The 20,986-nt window shown below is 41.2% G+C and overlaps 1 protein-coding gene across 1 annotated transcript in view; it reads left to right on the top strand.

The window, feature by feature from the left end:
* The window catches only part of ADAMTS3 (ADAM metallopeptidase with thrombospondin type 1 motif 3), a 214,911-nt gene that overhangs the window by 13,823 nt on the left and 180,102 nt on the right, over window positions 1-20,986 (top strand). The window contains exon 3 of the mRNA XM_040418128.1: window positions 13,674-14,077. Coding sequence (XP_040274062.1) covers window positions 13,674-14,077 — 404 coding nt within the window. The remainder of the gene's footprint in view (window positions 1-13,673; window positions 14,078-20,986) is intronic.

The raw sequence follows: 20,986 nt of genomic DNA, 5'->3' as shown, positions 1-20,986 counted from the left end.
TCACATAGTTTCAACAGCTTTTGCCATAGAGCTGATGGAGATAGTTTGATCCGGGGAATTTACCTGTCCTGCATGACTACATTGGAAATGGGCAGGAGGATTTCCTCGGAAGTTGGCCTGGATGGACACAATTCTGTATACTGTTAATTTTGAGAGAGTCTCCTTAGCCTAGGTGAAGCCTTTTCATCAACAAAGCAGAGATGTTTCCACAAGTTCTTTGCTCAGCCATGTTAGGAAATGATTATTAGATTAATTTGTGCCATATGCTATGGACGTATGACAGGGCATACACAGTGAAGCCTGACTTCAAAGACCTTCAATCAAAAGGATTTGTACTGTATCTGAACTTTTTAGTGTATTCATGGTCCCAATAATGGGGTTGTGCCACTAATATAAATGTATACCACCCAACAGATATCGCTGTTATATTACTTTCCTCAAATGCCTCCATTTATCAAAACTGCCTTTTTCTAAAGTTATTAGCCTACCTTTGCACCCCTGTGGCAAATCTGGTTTGATATTTATTTGCTATTGGTTAAGTCCTGCAGTGGAACCTTCTAATGTAGGACGCACAAGCGTCATTGGTAAGCACAAGGGGAGCGGTTAGTGTCACATGTCCTGCTGAAGTCAGGACACATCTCATTGTCCTAAGACAATTCAAGCATGGGGGATAAGAGAAAACTGCAAATGAGGTTAATGTGCAAAAAATAGTAATAATCCAAGGAGCAATAGGAGCTAGAGTAGTTGATGAAAATATACTTTAGAGCAGGGATGCCCAACCTGTGGCCCTCCAGCTGTTGAAAAACTACAACTCTCAGAATACCTGGACAGTCTACAGCTATTAGGGCATGCTGGGAGTTGTAGTTTTGCAACAGCTGGAGGGACGCAGGTTTAGCATTCGCGCTTTAGGAAAGGTAGTTTATGGCACAACCCCTTTAGAGAGTCCTTGGATGTGTTTGATAGATACGTTAAGTATATATTGATACTATCAAACACACATGTATCACGCTACATCACATGGTAACAAAGAATACTTTCTTCATACTGTCATTGTAACCATATGCTAAGTAGTCTGAACAAGCAGTTTCACAATGTGCTCTTCCTTTACTACTAATTCAAGACATGCATTTTTCTTCAGCAGGATTTCCACGTTTTGTAACAGTTTAAAATAGGAAACAGAGGTTTACATAAGACTTATACACAGTTCTGATAATTAATTCCTATTTTCATATCGTTTTTGGTAGTAAACATTTTGGTAACCTGTGAATTTAATCAGTTGATGGTTTCATTTAAAAGGGTTGTCCCATGTCAGCGTTTCCACAGTTAGATGCGAGTAAGTGCCAGCCCTAGGTTGCTGGGCTGATGAAAGCAGCGAAGCAGGCCGGCACTCCACTGTTTCTGTAACTCCTTTTATAGTGAATGGAAGCTACGCAAGTAGCGTAGAAGAACAAGCTATACTGCTCATATGCAAATGAGCAAGTTGGAGCACCAGGGGGGCAGGGGCTGAATCCTTGGAGCACTGCTTTGTAACACCCCCGTACTCTACACACTCCTCCGTCCTCTTAATTGACAGGGCTAGACATCAGCATGCTGAGAGCAGAGCTGTGTCCTAGCATGTACGTAGTGTATATGATATGTACTATACTCTTACCACATTGAGATATGCTTAGAAAGCTAATATACATATTCACAGGCACAATATATGATTATAAAGACACCAGTAGTATATGTTAGCTTTCTGAGCATAGAAAAACAATTATTTTTTATGTGATAATGCTATAGCTTAGTGATAAGTGGGCATTCTTGCATATAGAGATCCTAAGTACAAGTCCTAGGGGAGAGTTTTATATATATATATATATATATATATATATATATATACACAAATGGCTTGACAAAGGCTCCATGGAGTAAGCTGAAACGTTGCTGCACATGGGTTAATAAATTACCCACTTTTTGACACGGATACCTGTATGCTGCCTTGGTTTTTCTTTTTTGTATATGGTCCTTGGTCTTTTTCAAGGTATTGCACCACCTCTTTGCTTGTGTGCTGCTCTTCAACTCTTTTTTGTGTGTATATATATATATACAGTACAGACCAAAAGTTTGGACACACCTTCTCATTCAAAGAGTTTTCTTTATTTTTATGACTATGAAAATTGTAGATTCACACTGAAGGCATCAAAACTATGAATTAACACATGTGGAATTATATACATAACAAACAAGTGTGAAACAACTGAAAATATGCCATATTCTAGGTTCTTCAAAGTAGCCACCTTTTGCTTTGATTACTGCTTTGCACACTCTTGGTATTCTCTTGATGAGCTTCTAGAGGTAGTCCCCTGAAATGGTTTTCACTTCACAGGTGTGCCCTGTCAGGTTTAATAAGTGGGATTTCTTGCCTTATAAATGGGGTTGGGATCATCAGTGGCGTTGAGGAGAAGTCAGGTGGATACACAGCTGATAGTCCTACTGAATAGACTGTTAGAATTTGTATTATGGCAAGAAAAAAGCAGCTAAGTAAAGAAAAACGAGTGGCCATCATTACTTTAAGAAATGAAGGTCAGTCAGTCAGCCGAAAAATTGGGAAAACTTTGAAAGTAAGGGCTATTTGACCATGAAGGAGAGTGATGGGGTGCTACGCCAGAGGACCTGGCCTCCACAGTCACCGGACCTGAACCCAATCGAGATAGTTTGGGGTGAGCTGGACCGCAGAGTGAAGGCAAAAGGGCCAACAAGTGCTAAGCATCTCTGGGAACTCCTTCAAGACTGTTGGAAGACCATTTCAGGGGACTACCATCATGAGAATGCCAAGAGTGTGCAAAGCAGTAATCAAAGCAAACAGGGGCTACTTTGAAGAACCTAGAATATCACATATTTTCAGTTGTTTCACACTTGTTTGTTATGTATATAATTCCACATGTGTTAATTCATAGTTTTGATGCCTTCATAGTCATGAAAATAAAGAAAACTCTTTGAATGAGAAGGTGTGTCCAAACTTTTGGTCTGTACTGTATATATATATATATATATATATATATTTTATTTTATTTATTTATTTATTTTTTTCTGTTATTTATTTCTCTCTCTCATTAAACCCGTAATAAAAGGATATACTATATTAAGTAATATGTAATAATAATATATTAATAAAAGGTCTTACTATATTGAGAATAGTGTTAGAAACCTAAAACATATTACTGGTTTATTCACAGGCCCTATGATTATAAAGAAACCAGCAATATGTGTTAGCTTTCTAAGGTTTCTAAAAAAGCAACCGATAAGATTCAACCTTTCATTTTCCAAAGGAGCTGTCAAAAATGAAAGGTGGAATCTGATTGGTTGCTATGAGCAACTAAGCCAGTTCTACTTTACACCAGTTTGATAAATGACCCAAATAGACTTTTATTATGGGTCAAATGAGGGAGAAAAAAATATCTGAAGAAAAAAATCGGAAAGTCTTTCCCAAGATTCAAACCTGGGATGTCTACATGCAAGGCTGATCACTTATCACCAAGTTATACCATTACCAAATTGCGAAAAAAATATTTTTATATGGTCAGAAAGCTAACACATATTACTAGTGTCTTTATAATCATATATTGTACCTGTGAATAAGGCAGAAATATATATATATATATATATATATATATATATATATATAGATAAACTTTCTAAGCATATCTCAATGTGGTAATCTACAGTAAGTGGTGTATAGGACATGTACATACTAGAACACAGCTCTAGAACACAGCTCTGCCCTCAGCATGCTGATGTCTAGCCCTGTCAATCAAGAGGAGGGGGAGTGTGCAGAGCATAGGGAGTGTTACAAAAGCAGTGCTCCAAAGATTCAGCCCCACCCCCTGGTGCTCCAACTTGCCAATTTGCATATTAATAAAAATGCAGCTATCTCTGCAGCTGTTTAGCATACAGACAAAATAAAAGTATTGTTTTAATCAGCATGATGAGCTCTAGCAGGCAATATGCCAGGTTAATTAGTGTTGTTCATGCTGACAGAGCCTCTTTAAAGGAGCTGGAATTCTGATATTGATGGCTTATCATAGGTCATTAGTATCTGATTGGTGTGAGTCTGACTCCCGGCACCCCTGTTGATCAGCTGTTTGAAGAGGCTGCAGTGGTGTGGTGAGCACTACGGCCTCCTCCGAGCTTACCAGGCACAGTGCCATACATTGTATAGAGGCTGTGCCTGCTATTGCAGCTCAGGCCCATTCACTTAAATGGGACTGAGCAGCGCTTAGGTCATGTGACAGATGAACGTGACGTCACTGGCCTAGGAAGAGGCCGTAGTGCTCTGATTCCGAGCTGATTGGCCTGGGAGCCAGAAACCCATCAATCAGACAGTGATGACCTATCCTGAGGATAGACCATCAATATCAAAATCCCAGACAGATAGACCCTTTTAAAAGGTTGAGTTGCTAAAACCTGAGTTATTAGGCCCTGTTACCGATTTTGCATGAAGACCCAGGAGGTTTGAATTTGCCTCTGGGCAATATTATGGCTGATGTTTCTGTATGGCAATACTTTGTCGGGGTATTATATAAAAAATACTATAGCTATTCCTGCCCTATACATGAACATTACGAAGGTTGAAGCTGCTAAATGCTTTTCCATATGGAATTGCTGTGTTGGCACTGCTATGTAGATGTGCTGTGGGCACAACCATATGAATCAGTAAATAGCATCATCCTTTGAGGGTCAGTTCTAATTATGATAGGTTTTACATTGTTTAAAGGGGTTCTGCACTTTCATTTAACTGATGAGCTATCCTCTGGATACATCATCAGCTTCTGATCGGCGGGGGTCCGACACCCGGGACCCCCGCCGATCAGCTGTTTGAGAAGGCAGCGGTGCTCCAGCAGCGCCGCGGCCTTCTCACTGTTTACCGCCGGGCCGCCGGCCCACTGACGTCACGACTAGTATCAACTAGCTTGGGCGGGGCTAATCTCCATTGAAGTGAACAGAGCTTAGCCCCGCCCACGCTAGTTGATACTAGTCGTGACGTCAGTGGGCCGGCGGCCCGGCGGTAAACAGTGAGAAGGCCGCGGCGCTGCTGGAGCGCCGCTGCCTTCTCAAACAGCTGATCAGCGGGGGTCCCGGGTGTCGGACCCCCGCCGATCAGAAGCTGATGATCTATCCAGAGGATAGATCATCAGTTAAATGAAAGTGCAGAACCCCTTTAAGTACTCCTGCACAAGACTGGCAGTGTACGTTCTACAATTTGCAGAATGAAAGATCCGGCCCGTAATAGAATACTCCTCCATAATAGAAAACTTCTATCCTTAAAAATAGGACATGTATAATTTTGCGGATGCCATGGAACGGACATACAGTTGCGGACAGCACACAATGTACTGTCCGCATCTTTTGTGGCCCCGATAAAGTGAATGGGTCCGCATCTGATACACAAAAAATGCGTATTGGATACGGACAAAAAATATGTTTGTGTGCATGAACCCTAATTCTGGTTATTTTCTAACTCCTGGTCTGTTAATCTAGAATGTTCTTGTATGTCTAGATAAATGCGTGCTTTAAGGTAGACACGTGTGAAATAAGCCCACTTTCCACAGTTCTTTTTATGTTAAAAGCTGTAAATGAAAACTTCTCTATATTTATTTTTTACCTTTCTGTATGTGTGATTATGGAATAACACTGGACACTTATTCTACAGACATCTGAGTATCTGAATGGGCTTCATTATTACGCTCCTTTCTCACTTTTGCCTTATTCATCTTTATTTTTAAGTATATAACTGATAAATTATACTCATTGACCTTAAGTCACCTATGACAGAGTCAAGTGAGGTTCCTCAATCTCGTCCAAAATTATATTAGTTTTTAAAATAGGAATCTTGTCATGTTGGGCTATTACTGAACGTGCAGGAGGGTCATATGCAATAGCTTTATTTAGCTTTCCCTGGAAACTGCTAGCTATGTGGGCATCTACTATGTACTTGCCTTTTGGGTAATGGTATAGTAAAACAGCTTCTGAAATAACTACCCAGTGCACATTAATTTGCTTTCAGTTGGATCAAAACGATTCAGAGAGGTTGGATTTTTCCAGGTGCCCAAGAGCATACATCACATTGAAGGAAAACATGCAGCTGCCGTCGGCCCATGGAGAAATGTGGCCTTTTCGTAGATTGATGGCGTACCTCATGGAAATGCTGTGGGTTTCTGCATTGCAAGACATCCACAACATAAAATAACAACATAGACCCGCATGTGTATGTACAGTTTTTCCTGCGGAATAATTCCACAATGTGCGGTTGAGTTTTTTTTATACTATCCTCAACTTCCCTGTTATCAACATTGTGGATTTTCTGCACACAATTCCATTGTAGAAAATGTTCAGCATTAACACTACATGTAGTTGTACACTAAGGGCACAAGCAGACCTCTATGCCCTAGGTGGAAGTGTGTGTGTAGGACCATCTTTACCTTCTTTTTCGTGTAATGTAGCCCTGTTTAATCTATACAAGGCATTCAGAAAGTTTTCAGACCCTTTCACTTTTTTCACTTTTTTTGTAAAGTTGCGGCCTTGAGGCAAAATAAGAAAATCAAGTTTTTCCTCATCATTCTATACTCAATACCCCATAATGACAAAGTGAAAACAGAATGTTAGAAATAAGTATTTGCGAATTTATTAAAAAAGAAAAATTAAAACATTGCATTGACATAAGTATTCAGACCCTTTCCTCAGGCTTTAGTTGAAGCACCTTTGGCAGTGATTACAGCCTCCAGTCTTCTTGGGTATGATGCCACAAGGTTTGCACACCTGGATTTTCACAATTGTTTTATGCAGATCCTCTCAATCTTTGTCAGATTGAATGGGAACTGTTAGTGAACAGCCATTTTCAGGTCTCTCCAGAGATGTTTCATTGGTTTTAAGTCGGCACCCTAGCTGGGCCATTCAAGGACATTCTCGAGTTGTCACTAAGACACTACTGTATTGTCTTGGCTTTGGGTCATTGTCTTGTTGGAAGATAAACCTTAAGCTGAGTCTGAGGTCCAGAGCAGTCTGAATCAGGTTTTCATTAAAAATATCTCTGTACTTTTCTCCATTCAGCTTTCCATTAATCCTGCCCAGTCTCCCTGTCCCAGCTGCTGAAAAACAGCCCCACCGTATGATGCTGCCACTACCATGCTACACTGTAGGGAAGGTATTGAGCAAATCATGAGCAGTACCTGGTTTTCTACAGATATGATACTTAGAACCGAGGTCAAAAAGTTTTAATTAGACCAGAGAATCTTGTTTCTCACAGTCTGAGAGTCCTTTTGGTGCTTTTATTTGCAAACTGCAGGTGGGCTTGTATGTGTCTTTAACTGAGGTGAGGCTTCTTTTTGGCCACTCAGCCAGTCAGACTGGTGGAGTGCTGCAGTGATGGTTGACCTTCTGGATTTTTTTTCCCATCTGCACATAGGATCTATGGAGCTCAGTGAGAGTGACCAAATTGGGTTTTTGGTCACCTCTCTTTCCAAGGTCCTTCTTCCCTGATTACTTTATTTGGTGGGGCAGCCAGCACTTGGAAGATTCCTGGTTGTTCCAAACCTCTTTAGTTTAAGAATTATGGAGGCCACTGTGCTCTTGGGAATTTTCAGTGCAACATAATTTTTTATACTCTTCTCCAGATCTGTGCCTCCACACAATCCTGTCTCTGAGCTCCACAGGTAGTTCTTACCTCCTCATGGCTTGATTTTTGCTCTGATACGCATTGTCATCTGTGAGACCTTATATAGGCAGGGGTGTGTCTTTCCCCATCATGTCCATTCAACTGAATTGACCACAAGTGAACTCCAATAAATAGATCAAAAGAAATAGGAGGCCCCCAGAGATAAATTGTAAGTGTCATAGCAAAGGTGAAAAAAAGTGAAATGGTCAGTTTCTGAATGCATTGTATACAGTATGTCACTGTTGGTGCCAGATGTTCTTATATGCTGACATAGTGGGTATAACTAGCTTGCCACATGTCCTCCAGTAGATGACTTCTTCCAGCCATTCAGTTTAGTTGAGATTGAGGGTCTTGTTACATATGTTGTTATATATATATGTATCATATAGCCTTGATTTTTAAAGGGGTTTTCTGGGCTTTTTCATATTGATGACCAATCCTCATCTCTAAGCGTTACATTTGCCATATGAATTGTTTATGGAGTTGGAAGTATTCTTATAGAATGTAGCATATTTATTTGCGCATATACAACTAACTCATTTTTATTTCATGTATAATCATGCTACTTTATTCACACTGAGATACAGAAAAGAAAATCCAGAACTCCTGTATGAGCTATTCCAGTAGTCCAAAACACGGATCCATAGCGTGTTCATGCCCACAGACATCCACAGCGGAAAAGGAAGGATCCTGCGTGGTAAGTAAAATCCAATGTTTTTTCAGATATTAAATGAAAAACGCACATCTTCACAATGATTTACTGATGCGTTTTGACCGACAAGCGGCCTTAGACAAAACGCGTCAGCATATCATTTTGAAGATGTGATGAAGATTTTTTACTTAAAGCGAACCTTTCACCTCATTTTCACTTTATAAACTAGCAATAGTACCTTATAGATTATCTTGAGTGTGTTGTTATCCTTGTTAGTGCCGCTTTCCTGGGCTCTTTATACTTCAAAAAATCGTCTTATAAACTTCACATTCGGTGCTCCAACAGTCATGCAACCAGTCAAGGGGGTAGCCCTTCCATCTCCTCTGGCCGTACCGCCCCTGCCCTAACCCCTCCTCTATGCTCCTTAACTGACAGCCGGCTCAGTCGCCGGGACGGCGCTTCTGAAACCTGCGCATGCGCCGTCCTCCTGATTCACCGCGCGATCCCGTCTTTCTTGCTGACAAAAGCGCGATCATGTAAGAGAATCGCGCATGCGCCTTACGCGATGCCGGCCTGTCTGCTCTCCTGTCTGCTCTCCCTCCCGTGCGCGCGCTCCACTATTGTCAGCAAGAAAGACGGGATCGCGCGGCGAATCAGGAGGACGGCGCATGCGCAGGTTTCAGAAGCGCCGCCCCGGCGACTGAGCCGGCTGTCAGTTAAGGAGCATAGAGGAGGGGTTAGGGCAGGGGCGGTACGGCCAGAGGAGATGGAAGGGCTACCCCCTTGACTGGTTGCATGACTGTTGGAGCACCGAATGTGAAGTTTATAAGACGATTTTTTGAAGTATAAAGAGCCCAGGAAAGCGGCACTAACATGGATAACAACACACTCAAGATAATCTATAAGGTACTGTTGCTAGTTTATAAAGTGAAAATGAGGTGAAAGGTTCGCTTTAATATCTGATTAAAGCATTGGATTCACTTACGCCTCTGGATCCTTTTCCGCTGTATACTTTATTCATCCCTCTCCTTTACTTTAGTCTGAATTGGTACTTTCATGTGGTCTTTTTTTTGGGGGGGGGGAGAAAGGGTGTTAATAGACAAAAAAGAAAACATTTGGAGAACTCTGAATGGTAATGTTATTCCTATGCAAAAATCCTGCCTCCTTAGTTAATGAGTAATCCAAATGTGAAAACATAGTTTGGTGTTCCATCTGGTCCACACATTCCTTAAAGAGATGTATATTGTGTTAGTGACAGCACAAGGCGTATTATTCTATTTGAGCTTTTTTAATACATTTTTTGTTTTATGTTTAATACAATTGTTTTAGTAGCACTTCAGCGATAAAACAACATGCAGATTACCATGTGATAGGATCTCAGCCATCTTCCTGTGTGACACCCTGTTCTGCTCTAAATGATGTTTTCCTGTCTGTCATATCAGATCACTGCCTACCACAGGAGTAGGTTTTTATATTGATGTCCTACCCTTAGAACAGGCCATCAATATCAGATTGGCGGGGCTCTGTCAGCCTCCACAGCACTGCTCCCATTCACTTCAATGGGAGCAGTGCTGTATTAACCAGCTCCATCCACTGTACAGTGGACGGCACTGTGTAGTTTTAGTACTTATTTCCAGCGCTGGAGCTACTGAATAACAGCTGTTAGTCATAGGTGCCTGGAGTCTGAACCTATCCGATCAGATATTGCTGACCTACAGTATCCTAAGAGTAGGCCATCAATATAGGAATCCTGGAAAACCCCTTTAAAACAGTTAACAATGTTATATATTTTTTTGCAATGACAAGGAATGGTTGTAAATTGTTCAGTTTTGTCCACCAGCCAATCTAGTGTTTACACTCTGGTCCCTGTTTACTTTCAGGCAGCTGATCACATGTTTAAAAAATGGCTATAATGTGGGGAAATACGAGGGTGAAACCCCTACAGCCAGTTTGGAATAGAATTGAAAAATAGGGCGTATTATAACTCAAAGAAGCTGTCCTAAGGATAGGTCATCAATAGAAAAAGCCCGGACAACACCTTTAACTTTTACCCTTAGTTTAAAACCTGGCACAAAAAGTTTAGAAGATAAAATATCCGGTCAAATTAACCTCCACTACAACCAAAACAACTGTGAACACTGTTAACATTCCTCCACCACACACCCATGAGTTTGGTGCGTTAATAACACAAAGCCAAATAAATATAAATAACGTTAAATAAACACAAAAAAAGATATTTATAGGGTGAGAAAATGGGAGAGACTGAGGTCCAATTGCTTTAGTGTGGGATTTAAGCAGATGCTCCACTTGGCATAATGTGCAGAGTTGAGTCCACCATGTGGCTGTTTGGGTTACTGTCCCTAGTGATCCCAAAAACTATATATCGAAAATAAACTAGTAATCCCTATAAGCCTAACCAAGGAGCACCTACCCTGACACTGGGAGACCCTGTCTGGGACCTCATCTTAGATATGGTCCTCAACCATATTCTGCTCCTAGCATGGCCCAAATTTCTAAACGTTTTGTGCCAGGTTTTAAACTAAAAATAAAAGTTAAGCATGTTGAACCACATGACAGCTGCAGCCAGACACTGCCCTCAGCAATTTCATTTGTATAAAGGGCACAGGACAGCTGAGGCCAGTGATTGGCTGCAGCAGTCACATGTGCAAATAGCACATGATCAGCTGCATGGCAGTAAACAGACACTAGCGGGGACCATCGGAGTAGTGATGCTGGATGAGTTCGGGGTTAAACATGCGAGTATTGTTTTATCTTATTTTAAACTATTCTTTGCCTTTAGAAAAACATTTTTATTCTGCTGAACCTCTTTAGGTGTCATGTTCACATATTCATATAGCTCCCAAAGTGGAAAGCAGATAGGGAAGATGATAATATGGAGGACATGGGCTTCTACTATGGATTGGAATTAAAAAAATTGGTAATGTGCTGGTAGTTTTGCTAGACGTAAGGACTTAGATTCTGTTCAGATTTTAATAGCACTGCATGCCATCCTGCAAATATACTACACCGTTCTGTCTGGCAATTTTTTTTTACAGAAATATATACATTGACAAACGGAGTCAAAATGATGGTACGTTTGCCCAATTATAGTCTATGGATACGCCAAGCCATACTTTTCTATTTTTAATTTTTTTTCTGTTTACAAATGTATCTGCTTGACGTACAGCAAAATCGAGATGTGAACAGCCCCTAACATGATTGAGAATTTCTTTGATTGGGAATTTGAGTTTGGCATTTATGTATCGGATTAGCAAAAGCAACTTCTTTAAAAAAAAAAAAAAAGCATATATATTTAATTATTTTTTTTTTCAACTGTCTATCCATGTAAAAGTGCATAAGTAATACAGTTATTACATAGACTGACATCTAGTGGCCAGTGTACACTGCATACTGGTTCCATATCTGATCTTACAGCGTACAGTGAATTTGGATGTTATTACTGTCAGTAGTAAGCAGAGGATTAAAGGGGTTGTGTCATCTCAGGCAATGGGGGCATATCACTAGGATATGCACCCATTGTCTGACAGAGGTGGGACCTGCACCTATCTCGTAAACGGAGCCGGCAAAGTCCCAGAGGGCGCACAGTGCATGCACGATTGCCCTCCATTCATTTCTATGGGGCCTCTAAAAATAGCCGATCACTGGCTCGGCAGTGGAAGCGGTGGCAGCACAAGCGAAGTGTGCTCCCGTTCCCGAGCTCCAAGCGTGCTGCTCGGCTATTTTCAGCAGGTCAATAGGAAGGGTTGTTGGTGGCAGGTCTCAGCACCGGCAGCCACCAGTTTGACAGCCTCATGTTAGACTTCATTTTAGGCTGCATGCACACGGCAGTTGTGCGGCCGTTCCGTGCATTGGGGATTGCAATTGCGGTCCCCAATGCACGGGCAACATCCGTGCAGCGGGCCGGACCCATTCAACTTGAATAGGTCCGTGGTCTGTCCACACCGCAAAAGATATGACGTCATATTTATTTGCAGTGCGGAACAACGGAAAGAAACACCACGGAAGCACTCCGTAGTGCCTCCGGTGTTCCGTTCCGTGACTCCGTTCCGCATCTTCGGAATTGCGAACCCATTCAAGTGAATGGGTCCGCGTCCGTGATGCGGGGTGCACGGCCGCCCAACGGCTGTGTGCATCAGGCCTTAGAGATAGGTGCAGGTCCCAGAGGTGAGACCCGCACTTATTAGACAATGGGGGTATATCCTAGCGATACGCCACCATTGTCTGAGATGGGAATACCCCTTTAATGACAGGTCTAATATGCTGCCTCGGTTAAAACACTAAAGACAAGTATGGACTCAGTAGAGTTACCATGAAGGTTGAGGATGACATTGTCTGTCTGAAGCTCTAGACTCCATTACACTGTAAGGGTCTTTTGACATGGACTGATGGGTGGCTGTAATGAGCACTGATCCACGGTATAACAAGTAATTCAGCATTCATTTAAAGGGTCTTTACATGGGCCGATGTAAACTGCATGTAGGACAAATGATCGTTAGTATGATCGTTCATCCCTATGCAGTTTGAATACTGTAGACAGCGCATCTCCTGTGTACTGTCAGGGCTTTTCTTGGGCCTTAAGCAAAGTTAAAGGGAACCTGTCACCGGGATTTTGTGTATAGAGCTGAGGACATGGGTTGCTAGATGGCCGCTAGCACATCCACAATATCCAGTCCCCATAGCTCTGTGTGCTTTTATTGTGTAAAAAAAACGATTTGATACATATGCAAATTAACCTGAGATGAGTCCTGTCCCTGACTCATCTCACATACAGGACTCATCTCAGGTTAATTTTCATATGTATCAAATAGTTTTTACACAATAAAAGCACACAGAGCTATGGGGACTGGGTATTGTGGATGTGCTAGCGGCCATCTAACAACCCATGTCCTCAGCTCTATACCCAAAATCCAGGTGACAAGTTCCCTTTAAGCTCCACCCCATTGGTCCGCTATGTCCCCCTGGTTACGGCCCACCTTCTGCACAGGCAGTATTTGCACCCCTGTAGTCTTTTTTTTCAGCCAACATAAAGTCGGGGGCCCCAAGCATTTGCTTGGCTTGTGTGGTGGTAAAGTCCACCACTGTGTTCTGGACATGGGAAGTTGTGTTGCCGACATATGATTTTTGGAATTGCAATTGTATTTTATTTTGTGTAAAGATGAAATATAATCCATAGGGGGTTTCTGGTCAATACTTGCTGATTGGACTGCAAGCTTCTCTCTATCTCATTTTCTACTTATATAAAAAATGTTTTTTAAGGAAACTTTTATTCTGTTTCATTTTATTGACTTATTGTTTCATTTTGCTTAGATTTAAACAGGATAAAAAAAGAATATGAATTGATAACGCCAATATCTACTGACGCTGAGGGACGCCATGTTTCAAATATTCTTTCCACTGGTCACAAAAAAAGATTACCAAGAGACACAACACATAGTCGCCAGCCCCTCTACTTCAATGTTACAGCCTTTGGAAGAGAATTTCATCTTAAATTGAAGCCAAACACTCGCCTCATTGCTCCAGGGGCTGTGGTAGAATGGCATGAAGACTCCGTGAATGCTGAAAACAGAAGCCATGTTGGAAATACAGCCCACCTTTCAAATAGCACAAAGGAAATCTGGAAAAAGGAGCCTTTATGGACAAATTGTGCTTACGTTGGGGAAATAACAGATATCCCTGGAGCGTCTGTTGCATTAAGTAACTGTGATGGTCTGGTAAGATACGTTTTCTGATTATGGCTCTTTTATTCTCCATTATTTTCTGTGTTTTCAATTATGCAGGCAGTATAGCAAGACATTAAAACCTGCATAATGCAAGATTTAAGACTGTAGAATGATATAAATGGTAGAACTTGTTGTCAAACATGATCTTAGCCTTGGTTCTAAAGCTGTTCAGCACTTTTGAGGATACCAAAATAACTTTTCCCAAAATACAGAGGGACTTAGCAGAGTCTTAGGGACTTAGGAGAGTCGGGAGCTTCCCAATCAATTCGATTGTCGAGAGAGATAAGGATCAGGCATGTTGAATGTCAACATCCTTTTGGTCTCCTGGGAAGTAAGCTGCTGCCAGAGATGTCTCCTGTCTCCCCGTTGAAAATACATACACACTCAACGGACATCTGTTGAAAATGCGTGCGTGCCGTACTTTAATTGAAATACTCTATAACCAACTGGGAACTCATGGAAGGAGGTAGAATCACCTCTCTTCCACTATATTTACGCGTTTTGACTCATACATTGTCACTTTGTTCTAAAGTAGTTTCCTAGCAGAGTGGAAGATATTTTAGCTGCAAAGGTGGAACAACTCCATATGAATGCCTATGGATTTAGAATGGGATTTCATAAAAGCTCCAGGAGTTGTAATGTGTAGGTGTTCCGATACATTTGTCCATATAGTGTATGTGTTACTTTCTTACCTTTGGCTTTTTACACAGTATATTGAAATTGTCATAAAATGTACAGGGCTGCATTTATTTCATAGTGCATTCAAAGTAATAAGCGATGGCATCCCTACCTACAAATTTCCATATTTTTCTTAGCAAAATCTTTATAATTCTTATGAATTGGTCTGTTTTTAAGCAGAGAGTCCTGGCTAACCCTTAACACTGCGAAAATATTATACTTGAGAATGTTAACCTGTGATTGGTATATTTTCCACGGGAGCCAAACAGTTCTTTAAATCACAAAAAAGATACTGTGTGGCTGAAATGTTTTAGGATAAAATCAGATTGAGGTCATTGCCAGGTATACTGGAAGACACTTTGGCCTGCATCGCTATGCCACACTAAACACTATTTCTGAAAAACAGCAAGAGCGGGCGGATATTTACAGTGGTAACTCCGTGGTCTACCAGGGTAAACAGTTTGAAATCCCAGATACACACTGCTTGCAACCCACATGTGCTGCAAATACTAATTCAATCAATGTTACAGAGGAAAAACAACAGCAGCTATTTTGTGTTCATCTAGTTACAGTAGAAACTCCCTTTCCCATGGGACCACATCTAAAAACACATTGGAAGCGGACTTTCTTCAATGGGCTGCCTAAAGAGGACTTTAATGGAAAGCTGTGCAAGTTTCTCAGGTTTATGAAAGCAATTGCTATTTGACTCCCATTTGCTTTGGATTTGCATTGGCTTAAGTAATTACATCTGACACCTCCCAAAGCTTGAAAATTAAAGGGGGTGACCCATCTAGGCCATTGATGACATATCGCTAGGATATGTCAACAATGTCAGATAGGTGCAGGTCCCACCGCTGAGACCTGCTCCTAAGTAGAGAACTGGGCCTCTGAAGTGAAATATTTTCATTGCTATGTGAGTTTCGAAAATAGCAGTGTGCTTGACTAATTTTGGAAGTCCCAAAGTGGTGAATAATGAGTGCACCAAGTACTGCTACCTCTCCTTTCACTGCTATGGGACGATCAGAAATAGCTAAGCCAGTGCTCAGCCATTTTTGGAACTCCCATAGCATGCTTCTTTCTGTTCACTTCAGGTTTCCCGTTCTGGGGATACGAGCAGGTCCCAGACCTGTCTTACATTGATGACATAATCTAGCGATATGCCATCAATGTTCCAGATGGGATTACCATTTTAAACTTATATAACTAAGAATATATTTAACCAAGATATCCACAGCACTTCCTTAAGTAGAAAAGTGTATATTTATTTCTGGACGTTTTAAGAATATATTTAGAGATGAGCGAATCGAATCCCACGAAGTGGAATTTGAGCCGAATTTCAGGATAAATTCGATTTGCCTAGAAGCCGAATTTCCTCGTGCAAATCGATTTCACCTGAAATAGTATAAAAAACTAAAAATTCTAACTTACCTCCTCCATTTGCTTGCGATGGGCCACCAGCCTCCACCTTGCTTGAAGATCTCAGCCGAAATCCTGTGCGACGCGAGATTACGTCATCACGCCGGCTGGTGTGGTGACGTATGACGTCATCACGCTGCCCGGCGTAATTATGTAATCTCATACCGCATGGGATTTCGGCCGAGATCTTCTAGCAAAATGGCGGCGGCCCGACCGTCGCAAGCAAATGGAGGCGGTAAGTTTGATTTAATTATTTTTTTTGTTAATTTTACACTCAGATGCCGCATTTATGAATGTGGCATCTGAGGGGTACAATGACGGGAATGACGCTATCGCAGCTCCCTGTCATTGCACCCGCTACTTACTGCAAAGTAATTCGTCACAAAGCGAATTCTTTTGTGAAATTCGCCGAATCAGCCGAATCGAACTTTTAAGAAATTCGCTCATCTCTAAATATATTGTTGGGGCTACAGTGCATTCAAAAAATCTTCAGTCCCTTCATCTTTTTTCACGTTTAGTTATGTTGCAGCCTTTTGCTACAATAATTCTACATCCATCTGCACTCAATACCCCATAATGAGGAAGTGAAAACAGAATTTTAGAAATTCTTGTAAAATTTATTAAAAAGGAAAAACTAAAATTTTGCATCATCATAAGTATTCAGACCTTTGCTATGACAGTTAAAATTTAGCCCTTGATTTCTCTTTTTACTTATTAAATTCAGTTACTTGGACATGATTTGGAAAGACACACCCCTGTGTATATAAGGTCTCACAGCTGACAATACATGTGAGAGCAAAGACAAAGCCATGATGATGAAATAACTGCCTGTAGAGCTCAGAGACAGGATTGTAGGCATTGATCTGGAGAAGAGTACAAAAAAAAATTCTGCTGCACTGAAAGGTCCCAAAAGCCTAGTGGCATCCATAATTCTTAAAGAAGAGATTTTGAAAATCCGGGACTCTTCCTAGAGCTGGTCACCCCACCAAACTAAGTAATGGATTCTCATCGGATCTCATTGTAGTCAATGGGGATCCTGCGGTTCCCAGTATTATCCAGCTATGCCGGATACGATAAACTCTGGCAGTTCCTTCGCCTGAACAGCCTGCGGGATTTCATAACACTACTGTGCACTTAGACAAAGAGTACAGTGTCATCGTCAGGTTTCCCAATGCAGGGAACCTGTCATTGACTGACTCTTTTCCCGGCCCGGGATGTGATGATGCTAGTTCCTGGCATCCACTTATTTTAAGGGCCTGTTCACACTGTTTATACTGAAACAGAAACCGCAGTGGTTTCTGATGCGATTATTCACATTAGATGCTGTGAACTCACTCGCGGCTTAGCTATACTAAATGGAGCCAAGTCTCAAGTGTATACCCGCCGCGGCTTCAAGCAGCACCCATGTGGACACAAAGCCGAGAAGGGACATGTGTCTTCTTGATGAGGTCGTGGCTTTAAACCATCGGCCTGTGAACTGCACTGCACCTTAGGATAGTATAAGGTCCTAAAGTTTGAATAAATTCATGTTTTCTATTGTATAGACTAGTTATATAAAAAGCAGAAGCAAGGCCTTGAGCAACGAGGTTGAGAAAATATCTTTATTTTCATGAGGACGTAGGAAAAATGAAACCATAGAATAAGTGGCCTCTTGATAACATGGAACCTGTCACTACTAGCTTATTTCCCCAGGAGAATGTGGAACAGGTTCAAACACTCAGGGACTTTTTGATGATTGACGTTCTTATCTTGTCCTCTTCAGTTCAAACCCACATCCTCAATTGTCCGAAAAAAAAGATGAAAGAAGAGTCACAGTTATATTGTTGAGTAATGTGTTTGGCAGAAGATGAGGGGACTATATGCAAATTGCTTGCTCATTTCTTCGGTACTTATATATATCCTGTGTAGAATCAGTGTCTGTTCTTAGCTTTTCAAAGTGGATTTCCTAGTAAAATGTGACTTGCATAAGTGGTCTTCTTGATAACTGTGCTTACAAAATCATTTTGGACTTTGCAGTATCTCTCAGTCGTGTTGAGTCATTTTTAGAAGTGAGCAAATTGGTCTCCCTGATTCACTGATCTTCCAAAATCACAGGCAGTGGGGAAATACAGTAAGTCTGCTTATTAGTATCTATAATTCACCAATATGCATACCTGAAACAGTAGATATTGGGGAGGATTTATCAAAACTGGAATAAAGGAAAACGGGCTTAGTTGCCCATAGCAACCAATCGGATACCACCTTTCATTTTTCAGAGCTCCTTTGGAAAATGAAAAGTGGAATCTGAGTGGCTGCTATGGTCAACTACAGTAAGCCAGTTTTACTTTACACTAGTTTTGATAAATCTGCCCAATTGTGTTGTCTGTTGTCAAAAGGTTTTCATATCTGGTTCTATCACTATGACAATCCAGTGCAATCTGCAGGCAGTATGTTATAGAGCAGGAGGAGCTGAGCACATTGATATATAGTTGTTTGAGAAAATATTCAGTAAAACTTGTAATTTATGTGCTTAGGAGTCCTGTGGTCGGTCCTACTCGTGATTAACAGCTATACAGTAACTGTATGTAAATGTCAAACTATATAGCATTCTGCTCAGTTCTTCCAGTTCTATAACATGCTGCCTGCACTGCAATTTTATAGTGACAGGTTTGCTTTTTTGTGTCTCCAAAAATGGAAATGTGCCACCATATCTTTATTGCCTCTTGTGCAGTGCAATTTTCTTTCTAGATGTACCCCCTCCCCAGTATACAGTGCTATTACATACCATGTCTGACTGCAGAGCAGTTTTTTTCTAGGCGCCCCCCATTCCCCGGTAACCAGTGCAGTTATTTTCAGTGCCTGATGGGCTAACTAATGGATACATTGCCAATTGGTTGGTCTCCAGTTGTCAACTGATAGTGGTCCTAGCCACTCTTCACTGTCCACTTGCTGCTATCGATCCCTCTGACTGCTGTCTAAAGGGAGCGTGATCTTTGAAGATGGTGTTCGTTTCACGAGATCTCTTGGAGGTCACCCTATGGAGCTGGAAGTTCTGTGACACTGTGTGCACTGGGATGTAAGTGACAGAGCGGCTCAGGTTCATGCCCCTTTGACAGTGGTCAGTGGATATTGCCAGTTGTCATTTTATTGATTAGTATTTCAGGCAAAGAAAGTAGTGACATTGATTGTGGGGGAATGGGAAAACCTAAGGGTACAACCACATGTCCCAGTTGCAATGTGGCCGTGCTACCGTCGGGTACCGCATGGCTCTGTAGGCCGCAGAGGGCCGTAATTAAACTAACGAGGACTGCACTGTTTAGTCAGTCTGTATTTCTAGTGCCTGCACGGCACACGCAATACCGCATAGCCGTTTACAATACAGGTATGGTGGCAACTTTGCATTTTTGGGGACATAACTAGTTCTCTTTAAAGGGGTTCTCCAGGAATTAAAAAAATGAAAATACTTAAATATTATTTTATAATAAATATATTCACAAATACCTTTCATTACTTAGAATAGCTTGTTTTGTCTAGGGAGCAATCATTAGGATAAATAAAATGACCGCCGTCCTATCAGTACACACAAAACCTGTCCTAATCACACAGGAGGACACGTTACTTCACCACATTGAGCCATAGTGCTGCCTCATCCTCATCTGCTCTGCTGTGCTTGTCAGGGATTATGATCCTGAATACAGGTCAATCTCTGTGGGAATGAAGATGATGAGGAGACATGAAAGGAGGGTGAGGTGTGGCTAATGAGCAGCAGCACTTGTTTACAGTCTTCATTACCACAGCAACACATTACCACAGCCTGTCCTGTCCATCCTCTCTGTACTTCATGTCTCGTCATGAACTAAATTTCCCAGAGATTCAGCTAAAGTTCTTATCTGTATTCAGGATCATAGTCCCTGACAAGTAGAGAGGATGAGGCAGATCTTTACCTGTGTTGTGAAGTAACTTGTCCTCCTGTGTGATCAGGACAGGTATTGTGTGAACTAATGGGGCAGTGGCCATTTTGTTTCCCCTGATGATTACTCCCCAGACAAAATGAGCCATTATAAATAATGAAAGGTATTTGAGAATATATTTATAATAAAGTAATATTTAAGTATTTTTATTTTCTTAATTCCACTTTAAGGAGAATTTATAAGATTTAATTTGCACCAAGCAAGGGATAGATATCAGCTGGAATATGTAACAGATTGCATAATGCCACTAAGTAGTGACATAAAACTACCACTCTATATACCATTACATTCACACATTTCTGACCACATAGTTACACCATACAATACTACCCAGAGAGTTATGGTGCATGGCAGTTTCAGAATTGTAGCAGTAGCAATTTGAGCTATCACTGAATTGTGTCTGGCACCTTTCAGTCACTTTTGCCATAAATTTTCATATACAGTGATCATATAGCATATCAGTATCCATTCACTGGTCTTCTGATTGTTCCGTCAGTAGCCAGGTGGTCATTGGGGCATTCAGCATTTGATGTTTTGTTGCAACTGTTCAGTCTGTGTGTGGTTGGTACATGTTAAACAGCAATGGTCCACGTGTCTTAGTATCCTAAATGTCCAGGGGCCTAATAATTCCTAATTTTCATCAATCGAATAAATGTAGTGGTTTGATTATGCAGATGATACAGTGGTCTGTACCTGGGGCTAGTGATATTAGCAATACAATAGTAAGACTATGAAGTGTGATCACTTGGAAAGTCTTTTGGGAATAGCCGTGCTGTAGCATTGTGCTCTGCTCTTTGATACCCAGAAGCATTTTATGGGAGCTCGTTGTGTTGGTGGCGTCCCGTCATTTGACATA

Source organism: Bufo bufo, chromosome 2 (assembly GCF_905171765.1).
Source record: "Bufo bufo chromosome 2, aBufBuf1.1, whole genome shotgun sequence".
Taxonomy (NCBI): Eukaryota; Metazoa; Chordata; class Amphibia; order Anura; family Bufonidae; genus Bufo; species Bufo bufo.
Note: the sequence above shows the minus strand (reverse complement) of the source record. Positions and strands in the feature narration are given on the sequence as shown.